Consider the following 19,775-nt stretch of genomic DNA (forward strand, 5'->3'; position numbering starts at 1 on the left):
AGCAATGCTGAGATTCCAGGTGTGCACATTCCTACAGCACTTTCTGGTGCTTGAAGGGGCTTCAACTCCTAAACCTCAGGTGCTGCCTGGCACAAAAGGTTTCTCCTTCCTTTCCCAAAAGGAAAATGTCTCCATGGCCTCTCTTCAGCTCATCTAAGGGCTGAATCCTGTTGACACCATCACAGCACTGAGTCCAGGGCTTTGGAAAAACCACATCAGAGGGAAGCATTCAGTGCTGCCACATAAATCCAGCAAGGCCACTCTCCTATCCAGTGCAAACCAGAGATTTATTCCCTGGAACACAAGAGAACTGCCTTTGGTAGCAGATAAAAAGGGGAAAAAATAAAATCCATTGGCCACTGGGCTTCTCTGAGTCCTCCCTGGGTTATCAGGAGCAGGGGAAGGCTGTCAAGCCTGCATGGCTGAACATCACCACCTCTCACTTCGTGGGAGGAGAGAGATTTTTTAAAGTCAGGTTTTAAAATGGCTGTTAAAGATGATTTTTTTTTCTGCATGAGATGAGACCATCTGGAATGAATTATACTTGCTCCTTTATGAAAACAGAGCTGGAGCCATCAAAGTGATTATGTTCATGATGGCAATGCAGAGCTCAAAATAACACAAACCAGATGCTAACATCTTTTAGGGAAAAAAGTATTCTCATTAAATTAGTACAGTCTCTGATGGATTCAAGACAGGTAACAAAGTAGAATCATTGTGCAGTGAAACCTGCTGATGTTATAAATCCTGTACCCAGCTTCTATAAGCATCAGGCAACATTAGAAATAACAGGGTTGTAAAATTTAAAAAGCTGAATTTCCACAAAGCCGTGCTCTCCCTTCTCAGCTGAAAGGGCTGATGGATTTAGTCATCCAGTTTTCCAGAGTTCTTATCATGGAGTTGAGTTCATGCATTATAAATCCAAGCAACTGTTGAAATGTCAAAGGCAGACAAGAAATCTTTCATTTGTTCTGTAAATTTTAGTGCTGTTCTCGCAAGCAAAAAGATTTAATATCTCCTGTACACTTTTGAAGTTGTACTAAAAACATCTTCCCCCTGAAATAAGAGATGGCTTTTTTTTTTCCTTCAAAGGAAAGGAAGTTCTAAGAAGTGGTAAAAAGCTATTTATTCATCCTGAGTTCCACCACGATTTTTAAAACAATGGAACCCATCAGAAAGTGGTTATCAGCCACCAAAACACTGTGAACAGCAGGCAGGGACCCAACAAAAACATGGAGCAGCTACAGCAGTGCCTGACACCTGGGCTAAGTCACACTGTGGCTTCTTGACTTTCCTGCAGTAAATCAGTACATTTAGATGGGGTTTTATATGCAAGTTTTGCATTTTTGTAGAAATCCAGGATGTTCTCTCCAATCCAATCAATGGATAAAGTCACAGCTATGGACAAGAGGGCTGCAGGCTCTGCCAATCCCATGGGGATGCCACAGTCCTTCCCATTTCTCAGCAATCCAGCAGGATCTGTGCACACAAGCCCCAGCTCAGCTCCCCAGCACACTTATATTTGTTAGATTATGAACTGCTGTCAGCTCAGGGATGGCTGGAGTTACAATAAAATCATGATTTTACAATAAAATCACTGCCAAGAGCCAGTGAGGAGGTGTCTTCAGTGACCCCAAAAATGCAGAAGGCATTACAGGAGCACCTGGACTCGTGGAGGAGAAGAACAGAGAGACCTTGTGAGAGTAATTAGAGAAACACTAAAGAAGATTTCCCCACAAAGAGCACTCAGGTGCACACTCTGAGGGACAGGCAGGTACTCACAAAGCGGGAGGAGTTGTCATTTTTCACTGTCTTGGCATTCCCAAAGGATTCCAGGATGGGGTTGGCCTGAAGAAGCTGCCGCTCCAGCTCCCCCTAAAAACCACAGAGACAGAAAAACAAACACATTGATCACAGAGCACCCGGCAGGGCTCCAGTGCTCTCCTCTCCTGACAGTCACTCCCCCTTCACCTCCAGAGGGGGATTCTCATCCTTCCCCTCACTCCCAAATCTGCAGAGTCTCCTCCATCCAGGGGTGAACGTGGCTGGATTTTTGGTGGTGTTTTTCTGGGTGGGGTTTCTTTATTAAAACACACACAGAGACACACAAACAGAGCAGGGAGCAGATAGGATTTGATGGATGTTGAAAGTCACCAAAGATGGAAAAGAAAATTTACATTTAGGGCTAATGAAATCAGGCACAGACCTTGAGTGCTTAAGGGAAGAAACCAATTTAAGTGATTTAAGGTTTTAGATCTCAACCCTGTGTTGACAATACAGCTATCTCAGAATACCTATTTTCAAACTTACTTTCAGATGAGTGAAACTGCCCTTCAGTCAGCCAGACTGAAACTCATCTCATTGCATCACCTCTGACCTGCCCACACCTGAGAGGGCAGAACAGCACAGCAGAACTGAGCAACACCAATTACAAACATTGTTTTCAAATTGCTCAATCCAGCCAGCATTGCTCAGGACGTTTCATGCATTTGTTAAACGTTTCTGTAAGTTCTGGCCAAAGAGTTTAGAATTTGAAGTTCTTATCTCAAGGAAATTGCACAACAGCTTTTAACAAGTGCTGTCCATGAGGAGGTCTGGAAACAAAAAAAGTCTGTGCTGCTTCCAAGAGCCCAGGAGGCATAAATGTACACAGGAAAATATATTGTCTTCTTGCTCTGAAGGATGGTTTTGGAAAAAAAAAATTAAGTGAAGCCGTCTGGAATGTAGTCTCCAAATCTGACGTTTGTGCTCATGAACCTGCTTTTTCCAATTATTTATAGTCTTGATGAATAAAAGCCCCAGACCAAGCATCAAAGAACAGGAAGCATTAATTCTCCTAAGGCTTCCACATGGGGTCAATTCTTAGACAGGAATTTTTTAAAAATTCATTACTTAACACCTAAAAGAGTTTTATTTGTATATTGAAATATAATTCAAGCTCTCCTGGAAATAAATGGCTGTTCCTTCTTTTATGTGACCTCAAGTTATCTGCTCAGAAGTGGCTTACTTCCAAATGTATTCCCTTTGGGACTACACACCCCCTGAATTCTGGGGTAAGTAAAGAAGGAATAAATGCAGAAGGAATAAATGTGAGTCTGCCCAGAGCAGACCCAGCAGTGCTATGGCAGGGCTGCCAAGGTGAGTTTCAAAGCACTTTTAAACTGACAAAAAACTTACAGCTGGAGAGAAACTGGAAGCCTGTTATACCCACTCTGTGCTGTCTGTAATTGATATTCTCCCAATTTCCCACGAAAAAGCCTCAAACATTGGGAATGCTCCCACCTTCCCTCCCCCTGCCCTCTGCCAGCACACCAAGATCCAGGGGAGCATTCCCTCCTCACTGATCCTGGGATAAACCCCAGCGTGTCCAGTAAGGAGGCAGTGTGGCACAGCTCACGTGTGCAACTCTGGAATATTTTGGAGGAGAAATGCCCTGACTGCACAGTGACTGCTCCATGGGCAAGGCTGGGCTGGGCACAGCAACCCTGCAGGGCAGCAGAGGAGGGACAAACCTCTGCAAAAAACCAGCAGAGAATGTGGATGAGCACATTTATCCAAATCCTCTGACTGGAGGCTCGTTTTTGCCACCACCTGTGAGGAGCTGAAGGAAGCAGTTGGATCCTGAGCTGTGGGTGAAAACCATGGGAACACACACAGACCTGTCACAGCTGTCACCAAGGCAAGCACACCCCTCACTGTGGAAAAGGCGCCTGATTTGGGAGTTTTCCTCTCTCCATGGACTGCTTTCAGCCAAAACCAATCCTCTTCCTGAAGAGCTCAGTGTTGTGAAAGACTCTGAGCTCCAGAGTGTCAGTTTGGCCCCTGGGCACAGCTCCCGCATGGGCACCTCCCCAGAACTTGGAAAAAGCAGTATGGGAACTGTGGGAGAAGTGAGGTCATGCAATAGTTCATGCAGGCACCACGAAGACAAGGGCAGGTTATTGTCTCAGTTTCAGATAAAGCAGCAGCACTGGGTTTGGGGGAGGCCTGGGGCAGGCAGGGCAAGCTCCATGCTACTCACATACAACAGGGATCCACTCTGGAGTTCCAAATGACATTCAAACAGAGATGTTAATGATTCCATGCCTTATGCAGTATCAACAGCCTGGGATTAGCATTTTCCACGGACACAGTTAAAATGTTCACCAACAAACGTTTTATGTCAACCCTGGCACTCCAGCTCTAAGCAAAAGGAGGGTTAAACCAAACACCACTCCGTCTATTTTTGGACTTGACAAATATTTCAGTAAAAACCCTTAGAACTGCCTGATGTGTGCAAGGAGGGAGGATTAAGTTAAACACTAGGAATGTCTGCAGCTTCTGAAAGTGACACCATGGGCTCAGACACACAGTGGGGTTGCAGAGGTTTCACGTGTACCACACACTCCCAGAGGCAGCACAGCTGGCCAGGGGTTGCTTTTTGCTTCCAGTATCTCACACTTGAAGATTCCTTTGCTAGTTCCCTTTGCAGGACAGTTACACTGCACTAAGCAGCTTCAGAGAAATGCAAGGGGGAATTCACCCAGCTAAACTAACCCAGGGGAGCTGCTTCAGTCTCCGTGGTTGGTTACAGCCTGAGGAGCTGGGGAAAAGCTTTTTTTTTATTTAAAAGTTTGTGCCCAGCACAAAGGCAGCACTTTATTTTAAATGCCCAGCACAAAGGCAACACTTACCAGCTCGGGTTGGAGTGGGGCATTTATCTTGTGGCAGCAATTGTTTATCCCTTTCCACAGTCCTGCCCTCAATTTATGCCTGAGCCTCCTTGAGGTGAGCACCTGGAGAACTGCAATTCCTTCTCTGTCCCAGGAAAGCGGGATCAGAGCAATTGCTGCTGTGCCCAGGGATTGGGAGCATGGGCAGCATCGTCTGCCAACCCGAGCAGTGAGAGCAGCCAGAGCTCAAATGTGCAAACATCAACTCAGCAGATCCCACTCTGCTCACACCACTTGTCCTAGAAAGTCACTCTTCATTTCAGAAGGCTTTTGCTCATGCCAAGCCTTTTACACTTGAGATCAAAGTGTTCATTGGTGATTTTCAAAGCTATAAAAATATTCAGACAAAACACTTAATCAAAAGAATTTTGTAGCTTCCATCAATCAAATCTTTTATTTAGTGCTTTGTTTAATATTTAAAAAGTGTCCTGCATTCTCTCAGCAGCACATTACCCAATATACACACAGTATTTTGGAGGAGGGTGGCTGGGGCAGAGGGCAAAGCTTTCATTTCAGGGCTTAAAAGTGGTTAAAATCCTTTGCAATGCTGAGAAACTCATGAGCTGCTCACTCTTCCCTCTCTCAAAGCCAGTTAAATATTTCCAAAATCCTCTATTAGCTGTGTGTACCTTCAAGGTTTCCCACATTATCAGCACAAAGAGAAGAATATACATCAGTTCTCCTACATAACTTTAAAAGCATTAAAAAAAACCACTTGCCTGGTGTTTCACGGGTTTGGGTGATTCGGGCTGTTCATTGCAAACAAACAAATGATAAGTTAGCAAGCAGGCATTCCAGCTGCATGTCACATCCCAAATTAGCATGTCAGCACGTTTAACCACACACTCACTTCACAGAGAGTTTCACAGAAACTGCCCAAATTCATCACAGAACAGAAGTTATTGGCATGTGTAAAACACTGCAGCCTGTGTTTATGCAAGGACTAATTACACCCAGGATGACAGCTGGCCCTGGAGCAGCCAGGGAAAGGGCAGCAGCTGCATTATTGGGGCACTGCTTTCAAAATGAACCCCAACACCAAGTCCCTTTCTCCCCAGCCTTGGGCACTGGGAGGTGGCTGGGATAGAGGAGATGATCACTGTCCTCAACACTCACAGAGGTTCTGCAACAACACCAGGGAAGCCACACAAAGGAGTCGGGGGGGGGGGGTTGGTTTTGCACTGTACTACAAATATTTCAGAAATGCAAACCCACATTCAAGACAAGAACTCTGGTTCTTTCTTTCAAGCACCACCACGAGCAGCAGCACAACCTTACACTGGAAATTTTCCCAGCAAAAAGGACAAAGGGAACGTGAAGGCAATAAAGTAAAATAAAAACCCTTCAAAATTCAAATGTGCACAGCTTCAGCAGGAATTCCCAATTCCATTCTTTCCTCCTTGGCTCAGTCTGTGAGTTTAATAATCTTAAGCTTCATATCTGAGAGCCTGAGGCAAAATATTGTGAAGAAACACACACAACAAGAGATTTTTATACCCAGCCAAATGTACTCCCTCTTTCTATGGCTCTTATTTTATTAGTGCAGAATGGCAGATTTTGACAGAGGTCTGTAAAGCAGCTGGCCCAGGTTTGGCTTGGTCAGGTAAGTAATGTGAATTTTCAAAGCTCCACTCTACCTGCCAATAAAAGAACTACCCCTCCTGGAATCATGGGGAAGGACAGGAACAGCTCAGAATTCAGAGAAGTTTCATTTGTTTATATTTAGAAAAGATGAATTGCACTCTTGGGTGTCCGTTCTTGTCCTACTAGAAACAGAACTGAGCACAATCAGGCACAGATTTAACTTCTGTGCGTTTAAATGAGGGCAGTTAAAGCCCACGTGGAAAACCTAGGGGAGCTTCAGCCTGAGTGAGCCTACCAGAGATCCTGTCCTTCAAAAACTAATTCTGTTTCTTTAGAAATTAATAAAACAATTTAAGCAATTTAGCATTTCAGCTACCAAGGCAAATGCAGCCACTGAACGCAATCATTAACCTGGAAGTAGCAGTAATGAGCTCTACAGTCTAAAATAGCACCAACATGGAAGCTGGGTTTAGTGCACATAGAGGCAGTTTGAGGTGAGAATGCTTTGGGGAAAACTTAAAGTCCTTTCCAGAGCCTAAAGGGGCTCCAGGAGAGCTGGAGAGGGACTGGGGACAAGGGATGGAGGGACAGGACACAGGGAATGGCTTCAGACTGACACAGGGCAGGGCTGGATGGGATATTGGGCAGGAATTGTTCCCTGGGAGGGTGGGCAGGCCCTGGCACAGGGTGCCCAGAGCAGCTGTGGCTGCCCCTGGATCCCTGGCAGTGCCCAAGGCCAGGTTGGACACTGGGGCTTGGAGCAGCCTGGGACAGTGGGAGGTGTCCCTGCCATGGCAGGGGAGCTGGAACTGGATAATCTTTAGCATCCCTTCCAACCCAAACCACGCTGGGATTCTGTGATCTGCATTTGATTTAAAGGTTTCGTCTGATGGAGACTCAAAACCATACAAGGTTTGCTTTCACCTTCAGGCCTTGGAGGAGCTCTTGTTTATCATAACCCAGTGCCAAGCACCTCTCCCTCCCCTCCCCTCCCCTGCTCTGCCCTGGCCAGCCCAGCCTCTGTTCCCAATCCCAGGGACTGCTGCAGGCTCACCTGGCTCTGCCAAATCCCACAATCACTGAGGTTTCTCTTGCACACTCCCGCCTCCTCCTCCTCCTCCTCCTCCTCCCCACACTTCCGAGCACAGCGCCCAAGACAACACCTTGGGATTACAGAGGAAATGAGACACTGGGGCCACGGATTCCAACTCTCAAAAACCAGGAATCATCAGATCTGTGCAGGCTGAAATTCCAGCCCCTGTCTTATTGACTCCATTTCCAAGGCCGATGTGCCAAGGGCTGTGCAGGACTTTGCCAGCTCTAAGGAAAGAGGGATTTTGGGACAGAAAAGCCTCGTGGACAAACAGCTGGATGCCAACCATGGCAGGCTGTGCAGGGGATGGGCAGAGCTCCTCAGAGGCTGAAATATTTCCCCACCAGCTGGAGAAGGCACCTGGTGAGCCCTTGTGACATCAGTGCTGCTCTGAGCTGTCAGATTTGGGCTCCTTTGGTTTGTTTTATTTTTACAGCAAATCAAAGTTAACCTCAGGCTTAGCATACAAATTGTTTAAAGAAACAATCAATGAGACATTCAAACAGGCTCAGAAATATACATGTCACTGATAATTATCTGTAACAGGATGGGTACAGACACATTGCAAGTCATGGATTAATTTAACAAGCCTGTTTAGCATCTTCTTGTGCACAGGTTCCACACACTGTGCATCACCACCAGCCCTCTACAGCTTTCTAATGAATATGCAAACAGGACAAATTAGGGCTGCTTCTATAACCCCCATTGTGACACTTCCTACCTTTCCAGTGGCACCTGTGAGGGTTAGACATTCTTTGTTTCCCACATATAAACAAAAACTAATTGTTGCAGAACAAGGGAGACTCGTTTATATTTTCAAAATTAGTTTGGTGACAAACACTGTGCATTTTTCATGGATAGATGGCAAATCCAGTGCTCAATGTGGTACTGCATTGAATGAGGGGCACAATCCAAGACTTTTATTCAGGACACTCCCTGTTCTTTTGGTTCATATCCCAGCTTTCCCCTTTCTTTCCCATGACTTCACAGGCTCCCTGAGAAGTTGCATCATCTCCATCCCTCGAGATTTTCAAATCTCAGCTTTTCTGGGGCTTGGGCAATGCAGTCTCACTTTGAAGAAAGGCACATTTTGAAAGGTGTCTGGACAAGAGGCTTCCAGAAGTGTCTCAGCCCGAGGTATTCCAAGTTGTCAACAGTATATTTAGAAATACTTGGTGCAAACCCTGCACAATTCCCTTCTCTCCAAATACCTGTTGGCAATTTTGCTTCTGTAGCAACTGAAAAAACACTGGGTTTGTTCAAGGCTGCACAGTGGTAAAGCCAAGAACATGCATAACTCAAAACCTGCACAGAAAATCCCTGGTGCTGGATGATGTCCCAGACAGTGTCACCCAGTCACAGCCTCCCAGCACATGTGGCAGAGCCATGAACACAGCCCTGACACTGCTGACACTGCAGTCCTGAGAAACCTCCTGTGCCTGCAGCACTCTCAGGCTGCTCAGTGAACACCTACAAACTCTAATTTTCATCTTTTCTGTGTGAAAAACCAGCAACAGTCTGAGTAAGTATCAATGTACAGGCTCACATTACTTGCTCTTGATTAAAGCAGAGTCAAGTTTCCCCATACACTTCAGTAGACTTCTCCAAATCTACCTGCAACCTTTCCTTCTCTCCCACTTCAAATCCTCATCTTTTTTTTCCTTCACAGCCTGGTCAGAAGTCACCTCTGTTCCTACACGAGTCTGCGCCTTGGCACATTCAGGAATGGCTCACTATGAAGTGCCCTGCACTAAACTGCCAGAAGTTGTGGCTGCTGCAGGGGGAAATGGCCTCAAGCTGTGCCAGGAGGTTCAGTTGGGTATCAGGAGAGATTTCTTCCCTGGCAGAGGGGCTCAACACTGGAGCAGGCTGCTCCAGGGAGCACCCCTGGAGGGCTCCACAAAACGAGTGAAGTGACACTTCATGGGATGGTTCAGTGGGAATGGGGCATTGCCCAAAGGCTGGACTTCATCTTAGAGGTCTTTGCTGTAATTCTGTAAATCTCTAATTCTGGAATTCCATAAGATAATGTAGTTTGAAAGTTCCAGCCACCACAGACATTTCCACACAGGATTACTACACTGGAAAAGCAGGCACGTGCCATTTGTGGTTACAGCAAGACACTGTGTGTGTGGAGCAAAATAAATAAATCAATCAATAAAACAAATAAAACTTCACTGTAAAGAAATCCAAGTGCTCATAACAAGGAATATCCCAACAAAAACCCACTCCTGTTTCTTAAAAGCAAAGAATCACTAAAAATTCAGTGCAAGTGTTGAAGCCTGGCAGGAAATCTGAAGAAAGTTCTACGTAAATCAGAATTGCTTTCAAGCTACCAAAACCCCAACATTCTCTGATATAAAAGTATATACTCACTTGTTTAGAGTGTAATAAAATCTGAGCTTTTAATTAGAGCTGGCTTCTAGATATAGCAAGTTATAGCAGTTTTTAAGCTGGATGATTTTTCCCATCTACAAGTTAATTTTTGAAAGCACAGAAAGCTTGTTCACAAATATTGTACCAAAAGCTGCAGCCAGTGGGAACTAAATACAGTTAGAATTGCCTGGGTTTATTGAATCTTTTTGAAAAATGGGGTTTATTGCATCAGAAAGCTTTGCTTTTGTTGGTATAAAGCCTTTAACTTCACAATAGAAATTAGACAGCTGACATGGACTAGAAATTTTGATGTAACTGCTCGTTTCAGCCACTGCTAAAGAGAAAATAACGGTTGAGACAAAATTACACAGATTATATTACAGTTTAATTTTTAAAAAGTCATTTTCTTTGAAATGCAAAGATGATAATTTGCAAAAAAGAGCAATAAACAAATGAGAAAATACCCCAACTTACAGGAATATTATGGTCCTTTCTTCCTTTATGGGAGGAAGCAACATGAGCAAGGTATTGAATCACTTTCTTGGTGTTCTCAGTCTTCCCAGCACCAGATTCACCTCTGCAAAACAGGGCAGACATTTCCTTCAAAATCCATCTTCAACAACTCAGCAATGCTTTGTTTCCAGCACCTCACTTCATCCCATTTATGGCTCTGACTGTGCAGCAGACCAAGAAGCCAAAATGTTGGGATGTTGCAGGGAACTACAAGGTATTTGTTTAAAATCCTTTCTTCATCCTAAAGCTCTCCTGAGCTTTAAGATGTTGATACAAGGTGTGACATCAGTTTGATTAAGAGCTTTTGGCTTTATGCCTGAACTCCTTTGCTACCCAAGGTGACATCAAACACTTGTCCCCTGCCTGCAGACAGAATTTTTCAGGGTGCAGATACATTTTTATTTTTAGATCATGAGATATACACATACCCTTTTACACTTAGCATCATTTTAATATATATACTTTAGATACCAGGATTTGGTTATGGGAATTACCAAATTAAGGGAAACACTCAGCACCTTAAGGAGCCAGAAACACAGTGCAGTAAAACACACTTTAAACAAGAGATTCTTTCCACTGCTCATCTCGGAATCTTTGCTAGGTTAAAATATATTAAAATATAAATATATTAAAATATAAATAGCCTTATATATAGTATAGTATATATATATGGTGTGTATATATACATATATTATAGTGTGTGTATATATATGCATAGTATTGTTATATATATTTTATATATATATATGTATAGTATTGTTATATATATAATATATATAGCCTTAAAATATACTTAAGGCTACAAGACTACAAGAAACCATGAAGAAATGAATTTATCAGTGCAGAGTGACAGAGCTCACAGATCAATAAAGATAGTAAATGCACATTTCATTTTTAAACCAGAGGTGGATTTAAAGCAGATCATGTTTAGACAGAATTTATGGAGAGGTTTACAGGAGATATTCAAGGGAGGAAATGTGACCAAGTTCATGTCCCTGCAATCACAAATAATGTTACTACAGCTCTAAAAATGACAGTCTGGGGGTTTTTTCTAACCTAGATCTGATCTTCAGACAAATCCACCCCAGAGGGATTCAGGGGTGCTTTAGGCAGGACTAACAGTGCAAGCCACTGAAGGGACATTGCCAGGGAGACAGCCACTGCCCTGAGCAGCTCTGAAGCTAAAAAGGGTTTTATTCTGGGGATTTGCATGGAAAGAGTGGAAGCACTCCTGTCATTCAACAGTTGTTCAAAAATTAACAGTTTGGAAGCCAGCTCCACTGTAAGAATGACAAGCACACATTTTCCCTGCCCACTTATTTCTCCTCTAAGCTACTTATAATGGAAATGTTCATTTACCAGGGGAATTGAAGCACATTCCTGTGCAGCCTTTTTCATCATACACCCCAGTTTTTGTAGCTAATCTGCATTTGCTTAGGGATTCAGCACCTCCAGACCTGCACTTCTTGGTGAGATAAAAGCTGAGGAGCATCCCTATGCTCACAGGGCACTCAGCAGCTGCAGAGAGGAGACAAGCACTTGGAATTTAATTCTGCACACACAGGAAGGATATTGATACTGTCTCAGATTTTCAAGACTCAAACACTCTCATTGCTCCTCATCTTCCAACACTCTAAAATTACAGAAGCCCCACAGGGAATGGCCCTAAGAGAGGGGAACTTCTGCTAAGGGATAGTGGGATGGGAATTTCTGCACCCAGGAGCAAGAGCCTTCATTTACTGCAGCTTGTGAGACTCATCACAAGAGCTGCAGGTGAAACAGCTTCTGTTTGACCTGACAGGACAGCAGCAACCCCAGTCTGGCTGGAAAACCCCAGCAAAATGGTCCTGCAGATAAGCTGTGGGATAATGCACAGCCTCACTGCCCAGCTGTGCCTGCAGTTCCACAGTAACCAAGTTTTATCGATGGCATCTTCTTGGAAGCAACTCCTTCAGTTGTCTAAAACTCCTTTGGTTCAATTTCTCCTCACAGCCATTGGAAAATAACACAGAATATGAGAGATAAGAAAGCACTGCACTCAATTACTCAAAGCTTTCCAGAGCAAGGGGAGTTCCCTGCAGACTTGTTGACTGGGCTGGCTTTGCTCAGTGCATGGAAAAACCTGGAAGGTCCTACCTGAAAAGCTGGTTGCAAAGGAGATTACTCTGAGAATTGGCTAATGGATAACTGGGTTTCCTTTTTGCCAAGATACCATCACTATGAAAGTCAGAAACTGGGTGTACTTTGGGACCGCTACAAGTGGAACAACACCCTCTGACTTAATGAAAAATCCCATTTCCACCCAGCCCAGAGTCCCCACAAACAAGACAAATGTGAATGCTGATAAGCAAAAAAAAAAAAAAAAAAAAAAAAAACAACAAAAAAACCCCAAACCATCAGGTGCCAATTCTTGCTTCTCAAGTCTTTATTTCTCATTTCCCTTTTACTGCAGTGTTTACATTAACATAATTCATGACCATGAGCAATAATAAAAGCAGCTTTGCCTGTTTCTAAATGTGTATTAAAATATGCTAATGCTAAAACTATTCCAGCAGGTAAGAGAAGAAGCACAGCAAAATACACATCTACATTTTAAAACAATACAATTTGTTCTTATTGTCAGCAGAGCTTGGGAATGCACTATTAGCTGTGCCTGTAAAGCCAGAGAAATAATCTTTTCTGTCAAATCACAAGAAGAAAGTTTATTACATTCTAAAGGAGGGAAATCTCCTGTAACACATGCTGTGCAGAGAAGCTGGTACAATAAATACAGCTCAGATGTCAGCTTTGGAAAGGGCAGCACAGGGCTGGAGGAGTCAGTTGCAGCCATACCAGCAAAGCTTCACAAGCACAGGAAAAGCAGCAGCTTAAAACACATTCCTGGTGTTAAAAAGCCTCTAAATCTAACAGAGGGGTATTTTAGAGAGTCTTTATGCAAGACCTCATTCAAAAGCAGCACTAGCGGATGTTATCATCCCAGTCCTGCTCTCCCTGGAGCTTACAAGAATGCCAAATATTTCCTGCAGCATCGTGGCAAATAGCTCTGCTGCCATATAGTATGAAAGAATTATAAGATTTAGGATAAAGTCCTTTGCATTTATAGGAATAATGACATCTGCATACTTTGGTTCTTTCCCAGGAGTGCAAACACATGGATTATAAAAATAAATTTAAATCTTCTACCTCTATCAACCTGCCTAAAAAAGGTAAACTCTGAGTAATACCATGTACAGGATTTATGGAATGGGCATGGAATCACGAAACTAAAGCTTAACTTTTTCACAACCTTGTTTTAATACAACTCAATCTATTACCATAAATTAAACAACTAAAGCCCTGGGCTGAGAAGCAGCCTCACCTCAGTCAGTGGCAGCTCTGCTAAATGATTTCACTTCCTTCATTTCTCCACTGGGAGAATCAAAACCTTCTGGGACTGAATGGGAACACTCAGCTCCAGCCGTGGGCTATGCCAAGCAGTGCTCCCAAGGAAGCAGACCCTCCTTAAATGCAGCCTCCAGTTGGAAGCACGAGGTTATTCCATCAGTTAACTGAGGGATCTCTCTCTTGGAAGCCACCTTCCAGAGACAGGTCAAAGTGTGCCAGTCAATGGTGAATTCATGCAGGATCCCATGTCCAAGTGCTCTTCCCTGGAGCAGCTGCTTTGAAGCAGCTTCATGCACATTTAAAATAGGAAAAGTTTAGCCAGCATGAGCACTTTAAAGTTTAACATGGTTTTGAATTCATTGCATGTAAAACTGGAGTGTCATTTTCAGCAAAGCCGAGAACTCTCCAGGCAAATTCATGCCAGCTCCAATTTGGTTAGGAAAATCCAGGCACTGACTCAACCAGCTGCAGCTCCTTCCCTGAGCAGCTTGAGCCCAAATCTTGCACAAGAAACACTTCCAGCACCGAATGGATTCTCATCTGGAAAGCAGGCACAGCAGAGGGAGAGGACTCACAGGATGAAGCAGAGAGGCAGGGATGGGAGCTACTCTTCCCAGGGAACAGCTGCTCTCCTCACAGCACACTTCCAAAGGCAGCTATGATCCCAGAAACAGGTCGAGTGCCCCTCCAAGGGAGCCATTCCAAGAGGAAACACCAATAGTAGTGGAACAGTTGCTTTCCTTACAGTCAGGCAGGTTTGAAGCATTCACTCATCTTGTGACAGTGACAGCACCCAGCATGGCAGGGCCACCACCTCTCCCTGACCTGGCAAATGCCTTATGGACTTCAGGGAAATCAGATGAGGTTAAAGTTGTTTACTGAAGGCCCACTGCACAGACTGGCTCCTTTCCAACCCCCTTCCCCAGAGAACCATTAATTCCACAAGCAGAGGCTTCCCAGAAGGAACAAAGTGCCACGAGCAGCACAGGACACAGGGACACACACCCACACGTCCAAAGAAAGCTTTGCAATTCCCAGACAGGCTTTTCTCTATCTTCTGCCTGGGCACAGCCTGCAGACTAACAATATTCCTGAAGATGTGGAATGTGTCAGGATGGTCAGATCAGTTGAAGATCATCTCTGTAATTTAAATTCCTGAAAAACTAACCCAAACAAAGTCAGGATTTTACATTTTGGATGGCTGGGTCACTCAAAGCCTTCCTCTGGCCCAGCAATTTCAGTCGTGAAATGATCAGGGATGAGCAGTTCAGCAGAGGGTCCCCCTGTGAAGTGGCACCAGTCCCTTGGCACTGGGCGGGTTCCCAGCACACAGAACCCAACCTGCTCCTCACAGCTCCCCTGGCCAGCAACACCTCCTTCCATGGAAGCAGCCACTTACAGAAGGCCCCAAACCATGGAAATATGGAAATATGCACTTAAATTGTTTGGAGGAGAAAGTAACTGCCTATGTAAGAGCCCCAACAATGGCCTTTTGTCCTTGTCACAACAGCAGTTGCAAAGAACAGAGGAGACACTTATTCTCAGGCACAACTGAGCACATCATCTGCCAGTTACAAATTAACAGATATTTACAGACAAGACCTGTAATTAAAGGGTGTCTTAATCACCGGACTTATTTTCTGCAAGAGGTATAACTGATAGTTTGGAAAAGAGTCATTAATTGGCTTTACTATTTACGTGGCTGCTTTAGAGCTGCTTCCTTTCCCTCCTGATGCTTCCCATCATCTCCACACCACTCACCATGGGAATGTTACCAGCTGGACTCCAGCCAGGGGCTGTATACAAAAATGTTTGGTATTTGCTGCTGTTGGCCTTTAATAAGCAGCCTCTATTCCCTCCACACCCCATCACTCCTACGGAAGCCAGCAGAGATTAGATATCCTTGTAGGGCTGCAAGCATCTGCTAAACACCTATTTATCAGGCCCAGGCCCAGTTTTGGGAATACCAGAAGTCTGTGGTAAGAGTCTCCACTTCAGAACACCCTGGCTTTAAAAGTGCAGTGCAGCACATTTTCAGAGTTGACTTTCTTCAGTATTTCCCGAATTCCTAATTGCCACAACACAGATTTCTTCATCTTGGTCATCAGCTTGGCATGCTCAGGGAGCACAGAAACACCAAAATTTAACAAAGTAGCAGCTGCAGCTTCTCCAAGGAAAAAAAAAAAAAACAAAAAAAACAAAAACAAAACAAAAAAAAAAAAAAAAAAAAAAAAAAAAAAAAAAAAAAAAAAAACAAAAAAAACCACCCTGAAAAGTTCTTCAGCACAGCTTCACATCCCACAGAAATAGGAAAATGTGCAGGAAGGTCTGGGAGAATGCTGCAGTGTTGGCATCACACCTCTGTACAAATCACTGCTGGATGCTGAGTCAACACAGGCTGATAGCTACTGCTTTCATTGTGTATATATATATATATATATATATTTAAAACTTATATATGTTACTTATAAGCTAGAAGGAACATGAAGTCTCTGGAACTACATATATTTTCCTTTCTTTTCAGCAAACTAAGAATTTACAGAGAGAAGGTCCAAAATAAACTTTCATTTGCAGTCCAATCAAGGGGGAATGATGAGATGGAAGTTGGTTAAGTCCAGCTTCCCAGAGAAGTGCTGGTTTTGAGGGCTGCTCGTTTGCTTTTCGTTGAAAAGCTGGATGAACTAAACTCCAGCAGCCTTTCTCACCATCTGTTAGTGGTTAGTAGCCCAAGATTAAACCATTCAACTTCAAAACTAAAAAGAAATTCTCACCATTACTGTTTGTTCAGCTCCTCCCATCTCATCTTCAGCCAGGCAATAATCTGGCTTCCACCCATGGATTGTCCAATGGTTTTGGGAGCTGCAGATGCTCCTGTCTCTGGGTATATTTGAGTTTTACAGTTGGTGAAAGGCCAAAGGGCACAGAAGAAATCCCATGACTGCCCCTGAGGAAATCAGGGGGATGCCATGGAGCAGCAGAGGCTCCTGGATATGTGAAAAGGACTTTTGGGTCACTCTGAGAAAAGGGGGCTGGATCCAGGGACTGGTAAAGCATCCTGCAAATACCTCTGCTGGAGAAGTGACTGCCCCTCCTCTGAAGGCCATGGAAGGTAAAAAACCAGGAAATCTCATGACCAGAGGCAGGGGGAGAGAGGTGAAGGTGCAAAGTAGGCAGATCTTCAGCAAGCAGTGGGAGAGCTTTGTCTCCAGACAATTCCTGTCCAGGCAGCTGGAGACAGGGAAATGACAGGCACACCACAACTGTCCACTCAGCTGAGGGCACCATTCAGGAGCTGGCTTTTTCTCCATTAGCTACCCTGAACCACTCCTACTGCAGAAATGAGAAACTATTCTGAAGGCTTCCAGCTTCAGTAAACATCAGGGTCAGTCAGGTGACCCAGGTCCTGAGACAGCAAGTTTGGGATGAGATGAGTCTTCTGAACTGCCACAGGAGTTTCTGAAACCACCTCTGGTGTGGTTGAGACACTCTCCTTGCACTTTATTTATTCCTGCCTTAGTCTAGGACCTGCAAAACCAGTGACATGAAGGAGAACACTCAATTTACCTCATCACCAGAAGAAGCAATGCAAGGGGAATCCTGGACACTTTCCCACTCCTGATCAAAACATGGGATCTCTTTCTAGCCTGCTACACAGAGCAGTTCCCCATGGCCTTGTCTCACTCATGAAGGGGATTCAATATCCCAAAATCCCAGTTTATAATGCAGACCTGCATTATAAAGAATAAGGTTCTCCCAAGAAGTATGGTGACACTGTCCCAGGGTCTGGCTGTAAGGATTTGTGTCCCTTCCCACCCCTCACCACCTGAGCTCCAGCTCCTCTGCAAGGCACAGCCAAGCCCAGCCAAGGTGGAGCCCAGCCTGAGGTGCACAAATCCCATGCTCTGTACAGACACAAACAGGGATCAATTGTCCATTCAGTACAGGTGGATCAAAAGCTCACCTTAGAGGTGAGGTAATGACAAAGTTGAAGGCAGGAGAGCTCATAGGCTTTCCAATTTGTAAATGATCAGATTGGACATTCACCAAATCCTGCAGCACTGCCATTCAGCCTTGTGGGCTCAGCTGACCATGCAAAGGAGAGTAAAGTTCATGTACAGACACAAAAGAAGAAGCTACTTCAAAACATTCACCTGAGGCAAGCACACGCTGCCAAAGCATCCACAAACACACGAGAACAAAGCATTTCTTCTCCCTCTGGGATCCCATCCCTGCTCTGAGGGCTGCTTTGTGCATTGCACATGAAACAGTCATCATATGAAAACACAAGTCCTGCTAGGAGCAGGAGCCACAGACCTAGACAAGCCCGAGTTAGCCAGATCAACTTTTATCTAAGTACAGAACTCCTTTTGCTTCTGTGTCCCTAGGCCCCGAGAATGTTGTATCATGGTATCCATAGCTGGAAAAGGCATGGCTTGGAAGGATGCACCCTCAGTCTTGTACAGACTGTGAGACCTAAGGCACTTCTATAGGAAGCAGAAGATGGAGATTTGAATTCCTTCATGTCAAGAAGGAAACTGAACCCAGGCCTCCTTCCAGCAGTCAGTCTCCCCATTGAGCTATTCCAGGCAGCAGGATCCAGGAAACCATGTCCCCAACACACTGGCACCCAGGAGAGAGGCACCCAAGCACTGTCCCTGTCCCCTCCCTCAGACACCTGAATTGCTGTGTCCTACCCAGGCCTGGTCACAGCAGGCAGCTGCAGGATAGAGCCAAGGGCTGCTTCCCAGCACAGATAACCCATCCTGAGCCCCAGGTGCTCCCAGCAGGGACAGCTTCCCTCCTGCACCTCGTAGCTTCAGGCTGGCACAGGGAGTGCTGGCCCAGGGCACTGAACATGAACAGCAGCGTTCTGAGCAGGCAGGGAGCCCTTATCACCCTGCCTGACACTCCCAGCACAGCACAGGAAGCTGCAGGAACACTCAGTCCATGGGGGAGAGGGCAGGAACCTCACCACAGCTGCACTGCAAGCACACAACAGCTCAGGAGGGCCACAGGCCTGAAACCCCTCTTGTGCTCTGGCTTCCCAAGCACTGCTGCCCCAGATCCCAGGAAACCTCAGCTACAGCAAGAAGTTTGCTCCTGGGAGGGTGAGTCCAGGTAAAAGGCAAGACACCTTCCTTCGTGTCACCTTCCTCACAGAGCCCCTGGGAGGCAGATGCAGAGCTGGGCTGCTCCCCAGGGTCTCCACACTCCTGTCTTCCCCAGGCATTTCCCACTGAGCAGTTACAGCACAGCACTGCAGAGATGGGAACTTCTTAAAGCTTTTGGCTTGGATGCAGAGCTCTTCACTGATATTTTTAAATTACATTTCTTAAGTAGCACATGCCTATTAAACCCAATAACATGAATTATAGTATTAAAAGACTATATCCCCATATTCAATATCACTTCATGCTACATCTTTTCTCACTGCCTGTCAAGACTGAAGAGCAAGCTTTGACTCTCACAGCTGTATCAAAGCCCCCTCTCACAACACAGATCCCCAAAAGTGCCCAAATGAAAAATGGTCACTCACGTGCAGAGAATGGATTGGTCCTCACGGTCTGCAAAACAAGAACAAACACTGTTAGAGGGGTTTGCTTACACTGTTCTGTAATCTGCAAAACAGTTTATTTTAATTGAGTATTTCTAACAGTCATCTTTACAGTTTAACAGTTCTAAAGATACTCTGAAGCAATTTTAACAATATCCCTTTAATAATATCCCAATTTCACGTGCACACATTCCACAAACAACAGCTCAGAAGTTCCTGAAAGTCCTGACATTTCAGATAATGAAGTCAAAATCCTGGTTAAATTTAATCATCATCCACAGTAAGGTTTTTAACTACATTTTCAGATGAAGTGGACCTAACACTTCTTATTCTGAATGCATAAAGAATATAAAACCTTACATGAGGAGAAAAACAGTTTCAAGCCCACAATACTGACAACCATACACTTGGAAAGAACACTGCCATCTCCAGCAAACAAGTGCTTTCCTCCCCAGCTTTTTGTTTTCTTTTCTAAATGAACATGCAGGCCTGAAGAGCTCCCACAATTCAGTTTATTCATGCAAGCCTTGTCTAAAGGACATCCAGGGAAACCAAAATG

The 19,775-nt window shown here is 44.6% G+C and overlaps 1 protein-coding gene across 4 annotated transcripts in view; it reads right to left on the reverse strand.

Annotated features, from left to right (window-relative positions):
• MYH10 (myosin heavy chain 10) overlaps nt 1-19,775 on the reverse strand; it is an 85,852-nt gene that overhangs the window by 35,982 nt on the left and 30,095 nt on the right. For 2 of the 4 annotated variants that reach the window (XM_088176464.1, XM_088176461.1), the window contains exons 4-7: nt 19,199-19,226; nt 10,240-10,342; nt 5,432-5,461; nt 1,783-1,875 (exon numbers count right to left, since the gene is read on the reverse strand). In XM_088176464.1, the coding sequence (XP_088032590.1) occupies nt 1,783-1,875; nt 5,432-5,461; nt 10,240-10,342; nt 19,199-19,226 (254 nt within the window). The remainder of the gene's footprint in view (nt 1-1,782; nt 1,876-5,431; nt 5,462-10,239; nt 10,343-19,198; nt 19,227-19,775) is intronic. The other 2 variants (XM_088176465.1, XM_088176462.1) reach the window with 1 other exon arrangement.

The sequence above is a fragment of the Sturnus vulgaris genome, chromosome 20 (assembly GCF_052056855.1).
Source record: "Sturnus vulgaris isolate bStuVul1 chromosome 20, bStuVul1.hap1, whole genome shotgun sequence".
NCBI classification, from domain to species: Eukaryota; Metazoa; Chordata; class Aves; order Passeriformes; family Sturnidae; genus Sturnus; species Sturnus vulgaris.